At 41.9% G+C, this 21,711-nt stretch overlaps 1 protein-coding gene and 1 pseudogene across 3 annotated transcripts; both read left to right on the top strand.

Moving 5' to 3' along the window:
* The first annotated feature begins 3,440 nt into the window (after window positions 1–3,440).
* Window positions 3,441–9,337, top strand: LOC139410185 (torsin-1A-like). 3 transcript variants are annotated; one of them, XM_071155641.1, is made up of 7 exons: window positions 3,441–3,553; window positions 3,754–4,020; window positions 4,395–4,517; window positions 4,614–4,879; window positions 5,402–5,577; window positions 5,683–5,807; window positions 6,436–9,337. In XM_071155641.1, exons 2-7 carry the CDS (start codon window positions 3,855–3,857, stop codon window positions 6,681–6,683), a joined length of 1,104 nt encoding a protein of 367 aa, XP_071011742.1. In that variant the 5' UTR covers window positions 3,441–3,553; window positions 3,754–3,854; the 3' UTR covers window positions 6,684–9,337. The 3 variants fall into 3 exon arrangements, with proteins under 3 accessions (XP_071011742.1, XP_071011743.1, XP_071011744.1); XM_071155642.1 differs by having other exon boundaries at window positions 3,461–3,553; window positions 3,982–4,020; window positions 6,436–8,881; XM_071155643.1 differs by having other exon boundaries at window positions 3,463–3,553; window positions 5,691–5,807; window positions 6,436–8,146.
* On the top strand, window positions 9,117–21,376 carry LOC139409743 (calreticulin-like; annotated as a pseudogene).
* The last annotated feature ends 335 nt before the right edge of the window (window positions 21,377–21,711 follow it).

Raw genomic sequence — 21,711 nt, 5'->3', positions numbered from 1 at the left:
GGTTGGCAGGCAAGCTAGCAGTTAGCAGACCGGGGTTGGCAGGCAAGCTAGCAGTTAGCAGACCGGGGTTGTCAAGCAAGCTAGCAGTTAGCAGACCGGGGCTCGCAGTTAGCAGACCGGGGCTAGCAAGTTGGCAGAAGGGCCTTTGGGGGACGTCGCGATGGAGGTATTTCTGTTTTTGTCTCTTTGTGTGGTGATGTTGATAGACCAGTCATGGATTAGTTGGGTTACAAGTAGCTCTAGGTAGCTAGCAGACCACGGTTAGCAGAATGGGCCTTCAGCGGTCGTCACGCCTGAGGGGCCTGTTGGAATCCTCGGGCAAATTATGTCGGTATTCCAGTCGTTGAGGATCGGGGGGGTTCCGTGCCCCATACCGGCAGTAAAAGGGGTCCGGATGTTGTAGCCCAGGAGTGCTAGTTGCGAAGATCCAGATATAAATGTTTAGAGGTTGCGGTAGGAATCCAGTGATATGGAGGAAAAAAAATTGGTCCGTTATGCTCTGGTTTGAGTCACGTTGTACGAACTGGCGAAAGCTTTCCGAGCTAAAGGTTAGCTGATGACCGTTAGCAGTGGTTTGCTGGTAGCTAGTTAGCTGACTAGCTTCAGTTGAGGGATTCCAGATCCGAAGTAAATAGAAATAAAAAATAAAAAAACAGGTTGTAGGAGAGTAATTTTGAAGTTGAGGTTTAAGAAAATATTTTTTAAATATATGGGAAGAAAAATATATATACAAAGGACACGACAGGACAAAGACGTCTGACTGCTACGCCATCTTGGAAGAGACAAGTAAAATATATAGTGGTCCTAAAACGGAGCCTTGAGGAACACCAAAATGTTAATTTGTCAGTTGATTTGTCAGAGGACAAACCATTTACAGAGACAAACTGATATCTTTCCGACAGGTAAGATCTAAACCAGACTAGAACTTGTCGTATTTTGGGTTTACAATCTCTCCAAAAGAATGATCGATGGTATCAAAAGCAGCACTAAGGTCTAGGAGCAAGAGGACAGATGCAGAGCATTAGTCTGACGCCATTAAAATGTAATTTACCACCTTCACAAGTGTATTCTCAGTGCTATGATGGGGTCTAAAACCAGACCGAAGCGTTTCGTATACATTGTTCGTCTTCAGGAATGCGTAAATATTTTCTCAAAATATTTTGAGAGGAAAGGGAGATTCGATAGTCGATAGTTTTTCATATTTTATGGGTCAAAGTTTGGCTTTTTCAAGAGAGGCTTTATTACTGCATCTTTTAGTGAGTTTGGTACACATCCGGTGGCTAGAGAGACGTTTATTATGTTCAACATAGGAGGGCCAAGCACAGGAAGCAGCTCTTTCAGTAGTTTAGTTGGAATAGGGTCCAGTATGCAGCTTGATGGTTTAGAGGCCATGATTATTTTCATCATTGTGTCAAGAAATATAGTACTAAAACACTTGAGTGTCTCCCTTGATCCTAGGTCCTGGCAGAGTTGTGCAGACTCAGGACAACTGAGCTTTGGAGGAATACGCAGATTTAAAGAGGAGTCCGTAATTTGCCTTCTAATGATCATGATCTTTTCGTCAAAGAAGTTCATGAATTTATCACTGCTGAAGTGAAAGCCATCCTCTCTTGGGAATACTGCTTTTTAGTTAACTTTGCAACAGTATCAAAATACAATTTGGATTTTTCTTATTTTCCTCAATTAAGTTAGAAAAATAGGATGATCGAGCAGCAGTGAGGGCTCTTCGATACTGCACGGTATTGTCTTTCCAAGCTAGTCGGAAGACTTCCAGTTTGGTGTTGCGCCATTTCCGTTCCAATTTGCTGGAAGCTTGCTTCAGAGCTCGGGTATTTTATTTTCTGTATAGCAGGGAGCTAGTTTCTTATGACAAATGTTTTTAGGTGTGCGACTGAATCTAGGGTATTACGCAAGGTTAAATTGAGTGCCCCAGTTAGGTGGTTAACTGATTTTTTTTTTTTTACTCTGACGTCCTTGGGTAGGTGGTGGGAGTCTGGAAGGTCATCTAGGAATCTTTGGGTTGTCTGAGAATTTATAGCACAGCTTTTGATGATCCTCGGTTGGGGTCTGAGCAGATTATTTGTTGCGATTGCAAACGTAATAAAATGATGGTCCGATAGTCCAGGATTATGAGGAAAAACATTAAGATCCACAACATTTATTCCATGGGACAAAACTAGGTCCAGAGTATGACTGTGACAGTGAGTAGGTCCAGAGACATGTTTGACAAAACTCACTGAGTCGATAATGGCTCCGAAAGCCTTTTGGAGTGGGTCTGTGGACTTTTCCAAGTGAATATTAAAGTCACCAAGAATTATAATATTATCTGCCATGACTACAAGGTCCGATAGGAATTCAGGGAACTCTGTGAGGAACGCTGTATATGGTCCAGGAGGCCTGTAAACCGTAACTATAAAAAGTGATTGAGTAGGCTGTATAGATTTCATGACTAGACGCTCAAAAGATGAAAACGCAGTCGTTTTCTTTTTGGTAAATTGAAATTTGCTATTGTGAATGGAGGAGGTCTTTATTCTAGTGAGATTTCTAAGGCGAACACCGCCATGTTTAGTTTTGCCCAACCTAGATCGAGGCACAGACATGGTCTCAATGGGGATAGCTGAGCTGACTATACTGACTGTGCTCGTGGCAGACTCTTAACAAACCACTCATTGTTAAATTCGTGACTTGTGTAATGTTTATGTCCAATGGCTGATGAGCACCGATATGTTTTATCTATAATTTATCTTCATTATTTCTCTTCATATGACAAGGATTAAAAAGGATTTGCAAATAGATTGTCGACTTGATTCATGAAAAATGTTGAAAGTATGATGTTGACAGTTCAATCAAAGCTACTGTAGATATATTATGGTCCACCCACACAGACAGCGTGGTGAAGAAGGCGCAGCAGCACCTCTTCAATCTCAGGAGGCTGAAGAAATTCAGCTTGTCACCAAACACACTCACAAATTTTTACATGTATCACGACCTGGTATGGCAACTGCTCCGCTCACAACCGTAAGTCTCTCCAGAGGGTGGTGCGGTCTGCCCAACGCATCAGCTGGGGTAAACTACCTGCTCTCAAGGACACCTACACCCCCCGATGTCACAGGAAGGCCAAAAAGATCATCAAGGACAATAACCACCCATCACTAAACAGCTATTATTTTTTTTATTCCTGGTAGATGCCAATGCTGTAGAGATACGCGGACTGAAACGTCACTCTTGTAGGCATAATCAAATCAAATTGTATTGGTCACATACACATATTTAGCATATTTCCGGGTGTAGCTAAAAGCTTATGTTCCTAGCTCCAACAGTGCAGTAATATCTCACAATTCACAACAATACCTAATTGTGAAGTAAACTTAACTAAGGAGTAATATAGAAGGGAAACTTTTAACTTGAAAACGTACAGGATACCTCTTTCCGGTTTCCCTGACTTCCGTTTTTTTTTTCTATACTGTGTTATGTTTGTTCGCGTAGCACTCCTTACAGGCCGTTTGGTGTACGTTTTTTTTTGTTGGTGAGATGAAATCTCCAATTGTGAAAGGTATTATAGTACATCATTATTGCAACACAACAAGATTTGTTCAAACCTAAAATGTTAGTCCGTAATCGTAACATGGTGTTTTGCATGTTCACAGATTAAATGTAACGTTTACGTTCCATGTTTCACGCATTGCTTTTCTTACTATCCTAACAATTTAGATATGGATTTTCTAACGATACGTACATTCCATCTTTTGGCAGATATTTCGCTCCATGGTATGACAGGTTTGAATGGACAGAGGTTTGAAGAATGCCATCATTAACGACCACTCTCTTATAATCGCACATTTACGGCGTCACTGATGTTCTTCTACCCACTATTGCCCATATTTTGGGCTGTTTCTGCAAAGGCAGATTTATTTCAATTTGACAGTATTTCTAATGTATCTACGTATTATTTCAATTATATTTATTGTAATATATGGGAAGGGGAGTGTCAACAGAATCAAGATGATGCGACTCAGCAAGGTATGGTGTTAATTTAATTTCTGCAAGTTTAAAAAAAACAATGTTTTCTGTAGAAATATCAAAATTGAGACCGTAATTCCAACAGTCTGGGAAACAGAAGCACTGGAGGAATTATTTGTAAGGCATAAATTCGTTTTTTACACAGGACAAAACTATTTTTATTACAATGCAGAGATCGTAAGCTACGATGATTAGCTAGTTTATTCAAACATAGAGGGAATGTCTTATTTAATTTATTATCCGGTGAGGATATGTAAAAGCGTTAACATTTTCCTTGCAAACTTGCCTTGAGCAGAAATGATAGTGTTGTTTAAATGATTGCAACAGCTATGTCTAACTCTGCATTACACTGTACATTTGTGTGCCCATTTTAGTACCTACTAGGGACCTATGGGCAGCATTCCCTCAAGACTATATCAGTTTGCTGTCACAGTGGTATTGCAGCCTGGGACAGTGCTGTGAATCAGGGGATTGTCGGATAACAAATAATATTACAGGTAAGATTAAGTCCTATTGAGGCAATATTTATATTAATGCATGTTCCACCAGCTATGTCATTTTTGTGCAGTGCTCATTTTGATGTTTTGTTTCAGGTCTGGCTAGTGATCTACAGCTAAAGCTTCATGGGCAGCACCTTGCCCAATCAGTGGTTCTGAAGGCTGTGCAGGGCTTCATCAGTAACCCTGAATCCAATAAGCCATTGACCCTCTCCTTCCATGGCTGCTCCGGCACGGGCAAGAACTTTGTGACCCGGATTGTAGCTGACAACTTGTACCGGGACGGGGTGAAGAGCGAGTGTGTGCGTCTGTTCATCGCCCCATTCCATTTCCCCCATGCCAGACTAGTGGACACGTACAAGGTGAGCCTAGCTGTTGGTACAGACATGACTCCTCTCTGCCAGGAACATGTGCAGAACAGAACTATGTTGTGAATATGGGTTAATAGATTATATAATAAATATTTTGAGTCCCTGTTTTATTGCCATGTATTGTCAACATTCATGGAGTAGGACTACCTAAATATTTAGTTTAAAAATAAAATGTTATCTTTGACATTTTCCAGGTCACCACCTAAATAAAAGTTATTGGAACTCACACCAGCTAGGCACCCTTCCAACCAATTATAAACTCAATGTTAAATTGCATAATATTTCAAAATGATAGTGACAACTCAATCTTTACCAAAGTAGGAATTAAACAAATATACAATAGTATGTCTAAACTCAGCAAATTGAGTGCCATTTTTTTGTGGATAAAACATGTAGAATAATACATGGAATGCCTGTGCATATTTTAATCTCGTGAATATATTGCACACCTGTCTTAAATGGGAACGAGTGAGAGGTGATATTTTTGTGCTCACCATAGCGCTCTCTTTCCAGGGCCAGCTCAGAGAAGCTATCCGGGACATGGTGCTGCGTTGCCCACAGACACTTTTCATCTTTGATGAGGCTGAGAAACTGCACCCCGGCCTTATAGATGCTATCAAGCCCTATATGGACCATTATGACAATGTGGATGGGGTCAGCTATAGGAGGGCTGTCTTCTTATTCCTCAGGTTAGCCATATATACCCTTTAAATTAATGAGATGCCTCTTCCACTAACTCATGTAAGGAAACCCAACTGACCCTAATCAAGATATGTTGTAATAATTATTTGTAGTAATATAGGTGGGACCACCGTCAACGATGTGGCCTTGGACTTCTGGCACTCAGGGCAAAACAGAGAGGACATTGGGATGGAAGACTTGGAACACCGGCTACGTGCTGAAGCTATGGATTCTCAAGGTACCAACAGTGGCTTTACAATCGCACACTCATTCTCAGGTTTTAGGTATAGTGCATTTGGAAAGTATTTAGACCCCCCTTTTTCCACATTTGTTACATTACAGCCTTATTCTAAAATGGATTAAAATTGTTTATTTTCCCTTGTCAATCTACATAAAGACAAAGCAAAAACAGTTTTTTATACATTTTTGCAAATTTATAAAATAAACATCATATTTACATAAGTATTCAGACCCTTTACTCAGTACTTTGTTGAATCACCTTTGGCAGCGATTAAAGCCTCTTGGGTATTAAGCCACAATCTTGGCTGGCACAACTGTATTTGGGGAGTTTCTCCCATTCTTCTCTGTCAGGTTGGATGGGACACAGCTATATTCAGGTCTCCAGAAATGTTTGATCGGGTTCAAGTCCGGAACACTTTCCAAATGCACTGTAAATACGTTTTCACAGAGCAAGATTGAAGATGTTTTACTCATAAACGCTACTACACTGTTAACACAAAAACAAATAGTTTGCAAAATACAGAATACTAATCAGAAATAGATTAAAACATTTTGAATTACATAACATGTTTTGATGTAAAATACCTTTCTCGAATTGTGGATTTACCAGTTTGTCTGCTTTCCAGGAGGCTTTGCACAGAGTGAACTGATGTCAGGTCACCTTATTGACTTCTTTGTGCCCTTCCTACCTCTGGAGTACCGTCATGTCAAGCTCTGTGCCCGTGATGCCTATGCAGCGCGGGGTCTGGAGCCAGACGAGGGAACGCTGGATGAAGTGGCGAAGGCCATGCTATATACACCCAAGGAGGAGAGGCTGTTCTCTGCCCAAGGCTGCAAATCCATACCACAGAGGATCAATTTCTTCCTACCCTAAACAGACCAATGCAACCCAAGAAACACATGAACAGTGTTTTGGCAAAAAGGAAAAAGTATGTCCTGCTGACATATTGAACATTTTTGCAATGGCACATGTCAATCGAACATGTGGTATGCCCACTCTTCACCCTACACTGCCAAGAAAGGAAGCATAGAGCATCTGGCTATAGTAAGATTCAATCTGATAACGAAGAGATTTTAGAGTGCATTTTCAACTTCCTCAGACAATTTTTATGCAATTATTTTACGTGAAGCTCAGGTCAACTCTAGTATTATTATTTGAATGTACAGTACCAGTCAAATGTTTGGACACACCTACTCACCTACTTTTTTCTACATAATAGAATACATATATGTAGAATAATAGTGAAGACATCAAAATTATGAAATAACACATGGAATCATGTAGTAAGCCAGTGTTAAAGTGTTAAGTGTTAAAAATCAAATTATATTTGATTCTTCAAAGTAGCCACCCTTTGCCTTGATGACAGCTTTGCACACTCTTGCAATTCTCTCAACCAGCTTCATTAGGTAGTCACCTGGAATGCATTTTAATTAACAGGTGTGCCTTGTTAATTTGTGGAATTTTTTCCCTTAATGCGTTTGAGCCAACCAGTTGTGTTGTGACATGGTAGGGGTGGTATACAGAAGATGGCCTTATTTGGTAAAAGACCAAGTCCATATTATGGCAAGAACAGTTCAAATAAGTAAAGAGAAACAACAGTCCATCATTACTTTAAGACATAAAGGTCAGTCAATACAGAAAATGTCAAGAACTTTTAAAGTTTCTTCAAGTGCAGTTTCAAAAACCATTAGGTGTTTTGATGAAACTGGCTCTCATGAGGACTGCCACAGGAAAGGAAGACCCAGAGCTACCTCTGTTGAAGAGGATAAGTTCATTAGCGCTATCAAGATGGCGCTGACAGAGGGTCATCTCACCTCTAGTCCTTAGGAAACAATACAGTATTTCAGGGTTTTTTTTCTCAGTTTTTTCTTTTTTACATTGTTAGGCTAGAAAATCTTTAGTGTTATTACATACAGCCGGGAAGAAATAGAGGATATCAGAGCGACGGCAACTTACCAACATTACGTCCAGGAATATGACTTTCTCAAAGCGGATTCTTTGTTTGCACTGCAACCCAGGGCGTTGGATCTCATTCCAGAGGCCGACCCAAAGCAACGTCTCCGCAGAAGAGGTAGACAGAGCAGCCTCCTGGTCAGACTTTGGAGGCTTGCACACCACCCACCGCTTCCGATTATATTACTCGCCAATGTCCAGTCTCTAGATAACAAGGAAGATGAAATTTGGCAAGGGTTGCTTTCCAGAGAGACATCAGGGATTGTAACGGTCTGTTTCACGGAAACATGGCTCTCTCGGGATATGTTGTCGGAGTCGGTACAGCCACCGGGATTCTTTAGGAGTCGCGGCAACAGAAATAAACATCTCTTTGAAGAAGGGCAGGGGTGTATGCTTCATGATTAATGACTCATAGTATAATCGTAACAACATACAGGAACTCAAGTCCTTTTGTTCACCTAACCTAGAATTCCTCAAAATCAAATGGCGACCATATTATCTCCCAACAGAATTATTGTCCGTTATTGTCACAGCTGTGTATATCACCGCTCAAGCCGATATCACGACGGCCCTCAAGGAACTTCACTGGACTCTATGCAAACTGGAAACCATATCCTGAGGCTGCATTTATTGTAGCTGGGGATAACGAAGCAAATTTGAGAACAAGGCTACCTAAATTCTATTAGCATATTGATTGTAGCACTTGTGCTGTCAATACACTGGATCACTGCTTCTACAACTTCCACGATGCATACAAGACCCTCCCCCACCCCCCCTTTGGCAAATCTGACCACAAGTCCATTTTTCTCCTCCCGTCCTATAGCCAGAAACTCAAACAGGATGTACCCGTGACTAGAACTATTCAACGCTGGTCTGACCAATTGGAATCCATGCTTCAAGATTGTTTTGATCACACCGACTGGAAATGTTCCGGGCAGCCTCTGAGAATAATATTGATTTATATGCTGATTCGGTGAGTGAGTTTATAAGGAAGTGCATTGGAGATGTTGTACCCACTGTGACTATTAAAACCTACCTTAATCAGAAACCGTGGATAGATGGTGGCATTCGCGCCGCAAACCACCGCATTTAACCATGGAAAGATGACTGGGAATATGGCCAAATACAAACAGTGTAGTTATTCCCTCTGCAAGGCAATCAAACAAGCAAAATGTTGTTATAGGGACAAAGTGGAGTTGCGAGTCAACGGCTCATACGTGAGACGTGTGTGGCAGGGTCTACAGACAATCACGGACTACAAAATGAAAACCTGCCACGTCACGGACACCTACGTCTTGCTTCCAGACAAACAAAACACTTTTACCTGCTTTGAGGATAATAATAGTGCCAACGATGGAGCCCGCTACCAAGGACTGCGGGCCCCCCCTCTCCTTCTCGGTGGCCGATGTAAGACATTTAAACGTGTTAACCCTCGCAGGGCTGCCGGCCCAGACGGCATCCCTAGCCGTGTCCTCAGAGCATGGTGCAGACCAACTGGCTGGTGTGTTTACGGACATATTCAATCTCTCCCTATCCCCATCTGCTGTCCCCACATGCTTCAAGATGGCCACCATTGTTCCTGTACCCAAGAAGGCTAAGGTAACACAACTAAATTACTATCTCCCCGTAGCACTCACTTCTGTCATCATGAAGTGCTTTGAGAGACGAGTCAAGGATCATATCACCTCCACCTTACCTGCCACCCAGGACCCACTTTAATTTGCTTACTGCCCCAATAGGTCCACAGATGATGCAATTGCCATCACACTGCCCTATCCCATCTGGACTAGAGGAATACCTATGTAAGAATGTTGTTCATTGACTACAGCTCAACATTCAACAACATAGTACCCTCCAAGCTCATCGTTAAGCTTGAGGCCCTGGGTCTCAACCCCGCCCTGTGCAATTGGGTCCTGGACTTCCTGACGGGCCGCCCCCAGGTGGTGAAGGGAGGAAACAACATCTGCACTTTGCTGTTCCTCAACACTGGGGCCCCACAAGGGTGCGTGCTCAGCCCCCTCCTGTTCACCCATGCCTGTGTGGCCATGCACGCTTCCAACTCAATCATCAAGTTTGCAGACGACACAACAGTAGTGGGTTTGATTGCCAACAACAACGAGAAAGCCTACAGGGAGGACGTGAGGGCACTCAATGTGGGGTGTCCGTAAAACAACCTCTCACTCAACGTCACAAAACAAAGTTAATGTTCGTAGACTTCAGTAAATAGCAGTGGGCGCACCCCCCTATCCACATCGACGAGACAGCAGTGGAGAAGGTGCGTTCCTTTGCGTACACATCACGGACAAACTGAAATGGTCCACCCACACACACAGTGTGGCAAAGACAGCACCTATTCAACCTCAGGAGGCTAAAGAAATTTGGCTTGTCACCTATAACCCTCACAAACCTTTACAGATGCACAATTGAGCGCATCCTGTCTGGCTGTATCACTGCCTGGTACGGAAACTGCACCGCCCACAACTGCAGGGGTCTCCAGAGAGTGGTGCGGTCTGCCCAACGCATCACCGGGGGCAAACTACCTGCCCTCCAACTACAGCACCTGATGTCACAGGAGGGGAAAAAAGATCATTGAGGATAACAACCATCTGGGCCACTGCCTGTTCACCCCGCTACCATCCAGAAGGTGCACAGTACAGGTGCATCAAAGCTGTGACCGAGAGACTGAAAAACAGCTTCTATATCAGGGCCATCAGACTGTTAAACAGCCATCACTAACACAGAGGCTGCTGCCTACATACAGACTTGAAATCCTTGGCCACATTAATAAATGGATCACTAGTCACTTTAATAATGGCACTTTAATAATGTTTACATATCTTGCATTACTCATCTCATATGTATTTACTGTAATTTATACCATCTACTGCATCTTGCCTATGCCGCTCGATCATCGCTCATATATATTTATTCTTATTCCATTTACTTAGATTTGTGTGTATTAGGTAGTTGTGGTGGAATTGTTAGTTTACTTGTTATATATACAGTGCCTTGCAAAAGTATTCGGCCCCCTTGAACTTTGCGACCTTTTGCCACATTTCAGGCTTCAAACATAAAGATATAAAACTGTATTTTTTTGTGAAGAATCGACAACAAGTGGGACACAATCATGAAGTGGAACGACATTTATTGGATATTTCAAACTTTTTTAACAAATCAAAAACTGAAAAATTGGGCGTGCAAAATTATTCAGCCCCCTTAAGTTAATACTTTGTAGCGCCACCTTTTGCTGCGATTACAGCTGTAAGTCGCTTGGGGTATGTCTCTATCAGTTTTGCACATCGAGAGACTGGCATTTTTTTCCCATTCCTCCTTGCAAAACAGCTCGAGCTCAGTGAGGTTGGATGGAGAGCATTTGTGAACAGCAGTTTTCAGTTCTTTCCACAGATTCTCGATTGGATTCAGGTCTGGACTTTGACTTGGCCATTCTAACACCTGGATATGTTTATTTTTGAACCATTCCATTGTAGATTTTGCTTTCTGTTTTGGATCATTGTCTTGTTGGAAGACAAATCTCCGTCCCAGTCTCAGGTCTTTTGCAGAGTCCATCAGGTTTTCTTCCAGAATGGTCCTGTATTTGGCTCCATCCATCTTCTCATCAATTTTAACCATCTTCCCTGTCCCTGCTGAAGAAAAGCAGGCCCAAACCATGATGCTGCAACCACCATGTTTGACAGTGGGGATGGTGTGTTCAGCTGTGTTGCTTTTACGCCAAACATAACGTTTTGCATTGTTGCCAAAAAGTTCAATTTTGGTTTCATCTGACCAGAGCACCTTCTTCCACATGTTTGGTGTGTCTCCCAGGTGGCTTGTGGCAAACTTTAAACAACACTTTTTATGGATATCTTTAAGAAATGGCTTTCTTCTTGCCACTCTTCCATAAAGGCCAGATTTGTGCAATATACGACTGATTGTTGTCCTATGGACATAGTCTCCCACCTCAGCTGTAGATCTCTGCAGTTCATCCAGAGTGATCATGGGCCTCTTGGCTGCATCTCTGATCAGTCTTCTCCTTGTATGACCTGAAAGTTTAGAGGGACGGCCAGGTCTTGGTAGATTTGCAGTGGTCTGATACTCCTTCCATTTCAATATTATCGCTTGCACAGTGCTCCTTGGGATGTTTAAAGCTTGGGAAATCTTTTTGTATCCAAATCCGGCTTTAAACTTCTTCACAACAGTATCTCGGACCTGCCTGGTGTGTTCCTTGTTCTTCATGATGCTCTCTGCGCTTTTAACGGACCTCTGAGACTATCACAGTGCAGGTGCATTTATACGGAGACTTGATTACACACAGGTGGATTGTATTTATCATCATTATTCATTTAGGTCAACATTGGATCATTCAGAGATCCTCACTGAACTTCTGGAGAGAGTTTGCTGCACTGAAAGTGAAGGGGCTGAATAATTTTGCACGCCCAATTTTTCAGTTTTTGATTTGTTAAAAAAGTTTGAAATATCCAATAAATGTCGTTCCACTTCATGATTGTGTCCCACTTGTTGTTGATTCTTCACAAAAAAATACAGTTTTATATCTTTATGTTTGAAGCCTGAAATGTGGCAAAAGGTCACAAAGTTCAAGGGGGCCGAATACTTTCGCAAGGCACTGTATTACTGCACTGTCGGAACTAGAAACACAAGCATTTCACTACACTTGCATAAACATCTGCTAACCATGTGTATGTGACCAATAAAATTGTATTTGATGTAGAGTTAACTGCACCTCAGATTGCAGCACAAATAAATGCTTTACAGAGTTCAAGTAACAGACACATCTCAACATCAACTGTTCAAAAGCGACTGCGTGGGGCCTCCCGAGTGACGCAGTGGTTAAGGGCGCTGTACTGCAGCGCCAGCTGTGCCATCAGAGTCCCTGGGTTCGCGCCCAGGCTCTGTCGTAACCGGCCGCGACGGGGAGGTCCGTGGGGCGACGCACAATTGGCCTAGCGTCGCCCGGGTTAGGGAGGGCTTGGTCGGTAGGGGTGTCCTTGTCTCATCGCTCACCAGCGACTCCTGTGGCGGGCTGGGCACAGTGTGCGCTAACCAAGGTGGCCAGGTGCACGGTGTTTCCTCCGGCGCACAGCACGCATCCGGGTTGGATGCGTGCTGTGTTAAGAAGCAGTGCGGCTTGGTTGGGTTGTGTATCGGAGGACGCATGAATTTCAACCTTCGTCTCTCCCGAGCCCGTACGGGAGTTGTAGCGATGAGACAAGATAGTAGCTACTACAACAATTGGATACCACGAAATTGGGGAGAAAAAGGGGTAAAAAAAAATAATTAATTAAAAGCGACTGCGTGAATCAGGCCTTCATGGTCGAATTGCTGCAAAGACACCACATCTAAAGGACACCAATAAAAAAAAGAGACTTGCTTGGGCCAAGAAACACGAGCAATGTACATTAGACTGGTGGCAATCTGTCCTTTGGTCTGATGAGTCCAAATTTGTGTCTTGAGATGCAGAGTAGGTGAACGGAGGATCTCCTCGTGCTTCCCACCGTGAAGCATGGAGGAGGAGGTGTGATGGTGTGAGGATGCTTTGATAGTGACACTGTCAGTCATTTATTTAGAATTCAAGGCACACTTAACCAGCATGGCTACCACAGCATTCTGCAGCGAAATGCCATCCCATCTGGTTTGCGCTTAGTGGGACTATCATTTGTTTTTCAACAGGACAATGACCCAACACCTCCAGGCTGTGTAAGGGCTATTTGACCAAGAAGGAGAGTGATGGAGTGATCTCCTCGTGTGGTTCCCACCGTGAAGCATGGAGGAGGAGGTGTGATGGTGTGAGGATGCTTTGGCCTCCACAATCACCCAACCTCAACCCAAATGAGATGGTTTGGGATGAGTTGGACCGCAGACTGAAGGAAAAGCAGCCAACAAGTGCTCAGCATATGTGGGGACTCCTTCAAGAGTGTTGGATAATCATTCCAGGTGTAGCTGGTTGAGAGAATTCAAGAGTGTGCAAATCTGTCAAGGCAAAGGGTGGCTACTTGGAAGAATCTCAAATATAAAATATATTTTTATTTGTTTAACACTTTTTTTGGTTCCTACATGATTCCGTATGTGTTATTTCATAGTTTTGATGTCTTCACTATTATTCTTCAATGTAGGAAATAGTAAAAATAAAGAAAACCCCCTGAATTAGTCAGTGTGTCAACTTTTGAGTGGTACTGTATATCCTTTTGTTTTGTTGGCACTGATGATATATTACAACTATCTGCTTAAGCAGTGGTAAGCACGTTCAATGCAAAGGAAGAAATACTGTAAATTGCAGCAAACTAGACTAAATATAATTCAATTAACTTTTGAAGGGCATGTTAATGATTATTCTAGAATTGTATATAGATTACTTGTTTTACAGGTTGATTAAATATTCACAGGTTAACAGTGTGACATCACTTTAAATAATTTATAACCTGCTGAATAATTACAATTCAGGTTTGAAGAAAGTAGTATTGATGTGCAATTGTACAGGCAACTGCTTATTGTTGAAATGGTTACTGAACTACAGTGCATTCAGAAATTATTCGGACCCCTTGAATTTTTACCCACATTTTTAACGTTACAGCCTTATTCTAAAATGTATTAAATAGCTTTTTTCCTCATCAATTTACACACAATACCCCATAATGAAAAAGGAATGTGTTGCACATAACTTAAAAATAAAAATCTAATTTACATAAGTATTCAGACCCTTTCCTCAGTACCTTGTTGAAGCACCTTTGGCAGCAATTGGTCTTCTTGAGTCTTGAGTCTTCTTGGGAATGACGGTACAAGCTTGGCACACCTGTATTTGGGGAGTTTTTCCAATTCTTCTCTCTCAAGATCTGTCAGGTTGGATGGGGAGCATCGCTGCACGGCTATTTTCAGGTTTCTCCAAAGATGTGCGATCGGGTTAAAGTCCGGGCTCTGGCTGGGCCACTCAAGGACACTCGGAGAATGGTCCTGAACCCACTCCTGCGTTGTCTTGTCTGTGTGCTTAGGGTTGTTGTCCTGTTGGAAGGTGAACCTTCGCCCCAGTCTGAGGTCCTGAGGGCTCTGAAGCATGTTTTCATTAAGGATCTCTCTGTACTAGAGGTCGACCATCTTTCCCTCGATCCTGACTAGTCTCCCAGTCCCTGCCACTGAGAAGTGGCTTCCGTCTGGCCACTACCATAAAGGCCTGATTGGTGGAGTGCTGCAGAGATGGTTGTCCTTCTGGAAGGTTCTATCTCCACAGAAGAAATCTGGAGCTCTGTCAGCGTGACCATCGGGTTCTTGGTCCCCTCCCTGACCAAGGCCCTTCACCCCCGATTGCTCAGTTTGGCCGGGCAGCCAGCTCTAGGAAGAGTCTTGGTGTTTCCAAACTTCTTCCATTTAAGAATGATGGAGTGTTCTTGGAGATTTCAATGATGCATAAATTTTTTGGTACCCTTCCCCTGATTTGTGCCTCAACACAATCTTGTCTCGGAGCTCTACGGACAATCCCTTCGATCTCATATCTTGGTTTTTGCTCTGACATGCACTGTCAACTGTGGGACATTATATAGACATGCATTTCCAAATCATGTCCAATCAATTGAATTTACCACAGGTGGACTCCAATCGTGTTGTAGAAACATCTCAAGGATGATCAGGATGATCAGGATGCACCTGAGCTAAATTTTGAGTCTCATAGCGAAGGGTCTGAATCCTTTTATATATTTATTCTCCCCAATTTCGTGGTATCCAATTGGTAGTTAGTCTTGTACCATCACTGCAACTCCCATACGGACTCATAGGTGAAGGTCGAGAGCCGTGCATCCTCTGAAACACATCCCAGCCAAGCCAAGCCACACTGCTTTTTGACACAATGCCGAGTTAAACCCGGCAGCCAGCCACAGCAATGTGTCGGAGGAAACACTGTGCACCTGATGACCGTGTCAGCGTGCATTGCGCCCAGCCCGCCACAGGAGTCACTAGTTGTCAATGTGACAAGAACATTCCTGCCGGCCTAACCCGGACGACGCTGGGCCAATTGTGCACCACCCCATGGGTCTCCCGGTTGCGGCCGGCAGCGACAAAGCCTGGACTCGAACCTGGATCTCTAGTAGCACAGCTAGCACTGCGATGCAGTGCCTTCGACCACTGTGCCACTCGGGAGGCCGTAATGGTCTGAATACTTATGTATTGTATAAGGTATGTTTTTAGTTGTTTATATTTGCTAAAATTTCTAAAAACCTTATTTAGCATTGTCACTATGGGATACTGTATTGATGAGTATCTTTATTTAATCAATTTTGGAATAAGGCTGTAATGTAACAATGTGGGAAAAAGGGAAGGGATCTGAATACTTTTCAAATGCACTGTACTTGGTCTGAGTATTCCACGAATATGAACTACATTTTTAACATGAGTGTAACATTTGAGTCCCCAACACTTTTTTTTTTATCTAGAATGATTGATTTACTTGATTTAAGTTATATAATTTAAAATGTTTTATTTAACCTTTATTTAACTAGGCAAGTCAGTCACGAACAAATTCTTATTTACAATGACGGTCTACCCCGGCCAAACCCGGACCACTCTGGGCAAATTGTGCGCCACCCTATAGGACTCCCAATCACGGCTGTATTTAATACAGCCTGGATTCGATCCGGGGACTGGGGTGATGCCTCTTGCACTGAGATGCAGTGCCTTAGACACTCAGGAGCCCATTATTATAATCTGATTATTCCAACGATGTTTTGATGCTTTTTTTGTCCATTGTTATGTGTTATTTTCACAATACACCTAATTATAATTAGCAAGTACATACATATCAAGTTTTTATAAGTGTTCCATTGTCTGTACATGTGTTTTTCCGTCATTGTAAAAAGTGTTAGCATATTGACTGCACATTTTTGGTTTTGTAAGAAAATGTGAGGTTGCGTTATGAATAGGATATGATTTATGATAGTGTCGTCCTCCATAATTTCTGCTATTTAATGACCTCTGTCCAGATCATTGTGTGTGTAAAAAAAAAAAGTCTCTCAGATCAGGCAAACAAAGTGGCTGCAAGAGAAAGTATGCTGTGCCAGATGGATTGTAAGTTACTTTAGACTAATAAAGCATCCTTGATTAGTTTGAGTTGGTTTACTGTTGAATCTAAAACCTGCACTCATAATCAATTGTGGGTTGATTATTTCACCTCAGTTTATTCCCATCAGCATGCTTCAGTTCTGCTGGCACCTAGCCGAACTCTATGGAGGTAAAAGAGTGAATTAATCATACAAGCATGTAAAATATGAGTTGCACCTGTATACTGAGTTTGTAGTTGCAAAAAGTAATTGCAAACATGGAAGTTATTTTGAGAATAAATACAACACAAGCTCATAACGTGTGAATAAATACAACACTTCCAAACATGTAAGTTGATATGTAAATAAATTCAATAAGATTTGCAAGCATGCAACATTTCAGAATGAATGCAACTCATTTACTAAACTTGCAACTGGTGAATTTTCTGTGAATCAAAACTACATTTGTCGATATATGGAGAGAGACGTTTTCTGTTGAGAGATCCTATATCTGGTGTAACAAAACATGTACTAGATGTTTATGTATTGACAGTTGGATGGTTTCAGAGGGCTTACGAAAGGATGTTTCTGTTCATATTCTTGACACGCCTATAACAGACCATAGAGCTATTTGCATACAAGCTAAAAATATTTCTCTGTAATGATAGTCAGTCCAAGGCTTTATAATGGAAACTTAATAGCTCCATATTAAAAGATGAAATAGTCTAATTTGATATATTATGCATTATACATTTTTGGAATAAGGTCCAGAGTGAAAGTCTCCAAAGAACAAACTGGGAAGTTCTAAAGTTTGTAATGGCTAAATATTTAAGAGAAAGTAGCAGTGATCTTGTGAAGATTTGCTCTTCCAGAGACCTAATAGTCTTTCAGATACAGATAAAGCAGAGTTAATTAAGGAATAAAATAAACTGGGTGAAATTTACAAGGTTAAGGAAGAGGGTGCTTTCATCAAGAAGGAAAGCAGAACTCTGCTTATTTTTTCAGACTGGAGAAATTTCACTCTAAAAGTAACTCTTTTGAACAGTTAAAGGTGAATAATATGATCTAGGACAATTGCCAACTACTGTGCCAATTTTTTACACCTCTAGGTAGTGTGAGGAGTCTGCAGCTCTGTTCTTTGATTCTCTTGGAAATGTTGTCTCTATTGATTCTTCTGATCAGGAATTATGTGATAATCCCATCTCCTTAGAGGAAATTATAGAGGCTATTGATCACTTTCAAATTAACAAATCCCCTGGGGTTGGTGGTAATACTACCATCAACAGAATTCTGCAGAAGTTTTTCCAAAGAATTTGCCCTCTTTCTATTGGAAGTGAACTCTGAAGTACAGCCAATGAAGCACTCCCTCCCACTCTAACGCAAGGTTTAATTACTCTAACTCCTAAAAAATACTTGTTACTCATTGATAATCAGTGTCCAATTTGCCTTTTAAATAACTATTATAAGCTAATAGCGCTTGTCAAATCAAATCAAATGTATTTATATAGCCGTTCTTACATCAGTTGATATCTCAAAGTGCTGTACAGAAACCCAGCCTCAAACCACAAACAGAAAAAATGCAGGTGTAGGGTGGCTAGGAAAAACTCCCTAGAAAGGCAAAAACCTAGGAAGAAACCTAGAGAGGAACCAGGCTATGAGGGGTGGCCAGTCCTCTTCTGGCTCTGCCGGGTGGAGATTATAACAGAACATGGCCAAGATGTTCAAATGTTCATAAATGACCAGCATGGTCAAATAATAATAATCACAGTAGTTGTCGAGGGTGCAGCAAGTCAGCACCTCAGGAGTAAATGTCAGTTGGCTTTTCATAGCCGATCATTAAGAGTATCTCTACCACTCCTGCTGTCTCTATAGAGTTGAAAGCAGCATGTCTGGGACAGGTAGCACGTCCGGTGAACAGGTCATTGTTTGTATACTATGTTCTATACTCCGTTTGTTTTTCAATATTGTATATTTTAAATCGCTTTACAAAAAAAAATAAGAAAAACTACTACCAGAATCACAGAAGGTGCACATGATTTATCGCATCTGGCCGGTGTGTGGTGTGTTTTTTTCTACCCATTACTGCATTCGTGCAAACTCCGCTCTCTCACCCGGGGCGCCGTGCGAGAGATAAAGACCACCTACCCATTCGGCTACTGAGGGGCGTTTGTGAAGCAAACGCGTGGTCAGCTAGCATTGGCTGAAATGCTTTTTTCAATTAATTCGATTGGTTAAAGGTTGTTACGCTTCCTCCTGGAGCTGCTATCCAATGAAAACCAGACATCTGTTCGGAAACGAGAGACCATCAGCAGCGTTTGGGGCTTGCAGTAAGTACAGCATTTGAGGTCAGGATTTTGACCAATCTAGCATGTAACTAGCCATAGCTAGTTTTACTGCTAGATTTAGTGTCTATAAAATGTATGGTATTTATTTACATTGTTAATTACATGTTCTATTTTAGAGGGTGTTTTTTTTTTTTAGCAAGCTGACATGACAACCCTGTCGATGCTTTTGATGGCCGTATCGATCGCATCACTATTTGCTGAGTCCTCCATTTATTTCCGAGAACAATTTGAAGATGGGGGGGGTAAGTTCTGAATAAATACTGAACCTTCCTGTTTTTTTTTTGGGGGGGGGGGGGGGGGGGTCGAGATTTGAAATGTGGTGATTGGACTACATGTCATATGTTGGATGAGTGTCACAGAGACACAATTTCATAGCCTGCTCACTTTATGCAATATCAGCTTGACATGCTCAAAATGTAGTTCACATTTAGCTGACATGTTCTGATTTAGTGATTACTCATCAATGGGTTGCATGCACTCCCTCTGCTCTTTTCCCAGATCAACTACACAGGTACATGGCCCTTGCCCGAGTGGCTCTGTCCTCATTACTCAGGTGACTTACTTACACCTGATTTTTGAATAACATTTCGCAGATGCCTGGAAAAGCTGATGGGTGGAATCTAAACACAAGTCAGACTATGGGAAGTTTGTTCTCACTGCTGGGAAATTCTATGGCGACGTTGACAAAGACAAAGGTGCCTCTGTCATTTTGCCATTTAGGCTCCAGCAATAGAATCTGGTGCGTCTAGCTGTTTCTCAATAGGTTGACACTTGATATGAGTATTTCTTGAGCGTTTTAAACATTTCAGGCCTTCAAACCAGCCAGGATGCTCGCTTTTACTCTGCATCCTCCCGCTTTGAGTCCGTCAACAACAAAGACCAGTCACTGGTAATCCAGTTTACTGTGAAACATGAACAGAACATTGACTGTGGTGGAGGCTACCTCAAGCTTTTCCCAGCTGATCTCAACCAGGAGGAAATGCATGGAGAATCCACAAACAACATCATGTTTGGTAAGTATAAACATCCTATTTGTAACTGGGAACATTGGAAAGTAGGTTATGACTCACTTGTCAAATTCCTTTCTGTTTTGAGAGTCCCCTAGGTATTGTTCCCTGTGTTAGTCTCACTGTCTTGAGTTGCCTGGCTACTTTACACCACATACTATTGGCAGTGTGAAGTTAAATTCCTGTGTGTGTGGTTTGGCTGTCTTAGGTCCAGACATCTGTGGTCCAGGCACTAAAAGTGCTGAGAAGCCCTTTTGTCCATAAGCAATTCTGCTATATTTTCTAGTCAATGGTAACAGTTGTATTTATCTATGAGCTTCACCATCTGTTATCTGTCGAACATTTTTGCTATCCCACCTTTTTCTCAGTATTATGTTTTAAAAGTATTGGCCTTAAAGAAGTTAAAGAAACATTATTTTGTTTTTGCATGCAGTAACTTGTTTTGTGTGTTCCCTAGGGTGATGAATATACCCACATGTACACACTGGTAGTCAATCCGGATAACACCTACGAGGTGGAGATCAACAACAAGAAAGTTGAGTCTGGAAGCCTAGAGGAGGACTGGGACTTCCTCCCCCCCCCCCCCCCAAGAAGATAAAGGACCCTGATGCTGAGAAGCCAGATGACTGGGATGAGAGAACAGTGATGATCCTGAAGACAAGAAACCAGAGGTATGTTAACAAGACATTAAAGAATGCATGAGAACACCATTTCATTTTCTGTAGAAAATGCAGGTGACTCTGTGCAAAGGACATTATTAAGCCACTGTTTCCTTTAGGACTGGGATGTGGCTGAGACTATCCCTGACCCTGATGCCAAGAAGCCTGATGACTGGAACGATGAGATGGATGGTGAATGGGAGCCTCCCATGGTCACGGACCCTGACTATAAGGTAGGCCTCCACGGTTGTTTGTACTCATGGCCACAAGGATTTGGTGTGAATGTACTACACTCTGTGAAATGTGGTCTTGCCATTTTTACTAATTTGCCTATTTACTTGGATACATAGTGGGGAAAAAATACTTTTGCATAGCACTAAGCACTTTCTGACATTGTTTTTCACAGGGGGAGTGGAAGCCCAAACAGATTGACAATCCTGCCTACAAGGGGAAATGGGTGAACCCTGAAATTGACAACCCTGACTACACTGCTGACCTTGAAATATGCCAGCATGGGGGTGATTGGATATGTGGCAGGTAGAGTGACTGACTCTAATCCTTGATTAATGTAACATGGTGTGTAGTGTTTTACTATTCTTTTGACTTTCATTTTTTTTAAAGTGAATGGTTAAGATTTACATTAACAATGATTTCTCAATGACCCAAAGCTTGCAGAAGTAGGGAACGAGACATGGGGTGCAACAAAGGTAAGTCGATGGTCTCCTTTTTTTGTGTGATATACCATCAACTTTACCAGTTATGTTTAGATTGAGTCGTCATTATAATATGCCCTCTCTAAAAGGTGATGTGTGCATCGTCTCCTACCCTGTCAATAACATTTTTTTTTTTAAATATTTATTTATTTATTTATTTTTGCTGTCTACACAGGACCCTGAAAAGAT

The sequence above is a fragment of the Oncorhynchus clarkii genome, chromosome 5 (assembly GCF_045791955.1).
Source record: "Oncorhynchus clarkii lewisi isolate Uvic-CL-2024 chromosome 5, UVic_Ocla_1.0, whole genome shotgun sequence".
Lineage (NCBI taxonomy): Eukaryota > Metazoa > Chordata > Actinopteri > Salmoniformes > Salmonidae > Oncorhynchus > Oncorhynchus clarkii.
The sequence above is the reverse complement of the archived record's forward strand: the minus strand, read 5'-3'. Positions and strand labels throughout refer to the sequence as shown.

Bases quoted from the DNA above. Each gene is read 5' to 3' on its own strand.
- LOC139410185 (XM_071155641.1), top strand. From the start codon at position 3,855: ATGTTCTTCTACCCACTATTGCCCATATTTTGGGCTGTTTCTGCAAAG. The intron at 4,518-4,613 runs GTAAGATTAAGT...GTTTTGTTTCAG, and splicing joins GATAACAAATAATATTACAG to GTCTGGCTAGTGATCTACAG. The intron at 5,578-5,682 runs GTTAGCCATATA...AATTATTTGTAG, and splicing joins GCTGTCTTCTTATTCCTCAG to TAATATAGGTGGGACCACCG.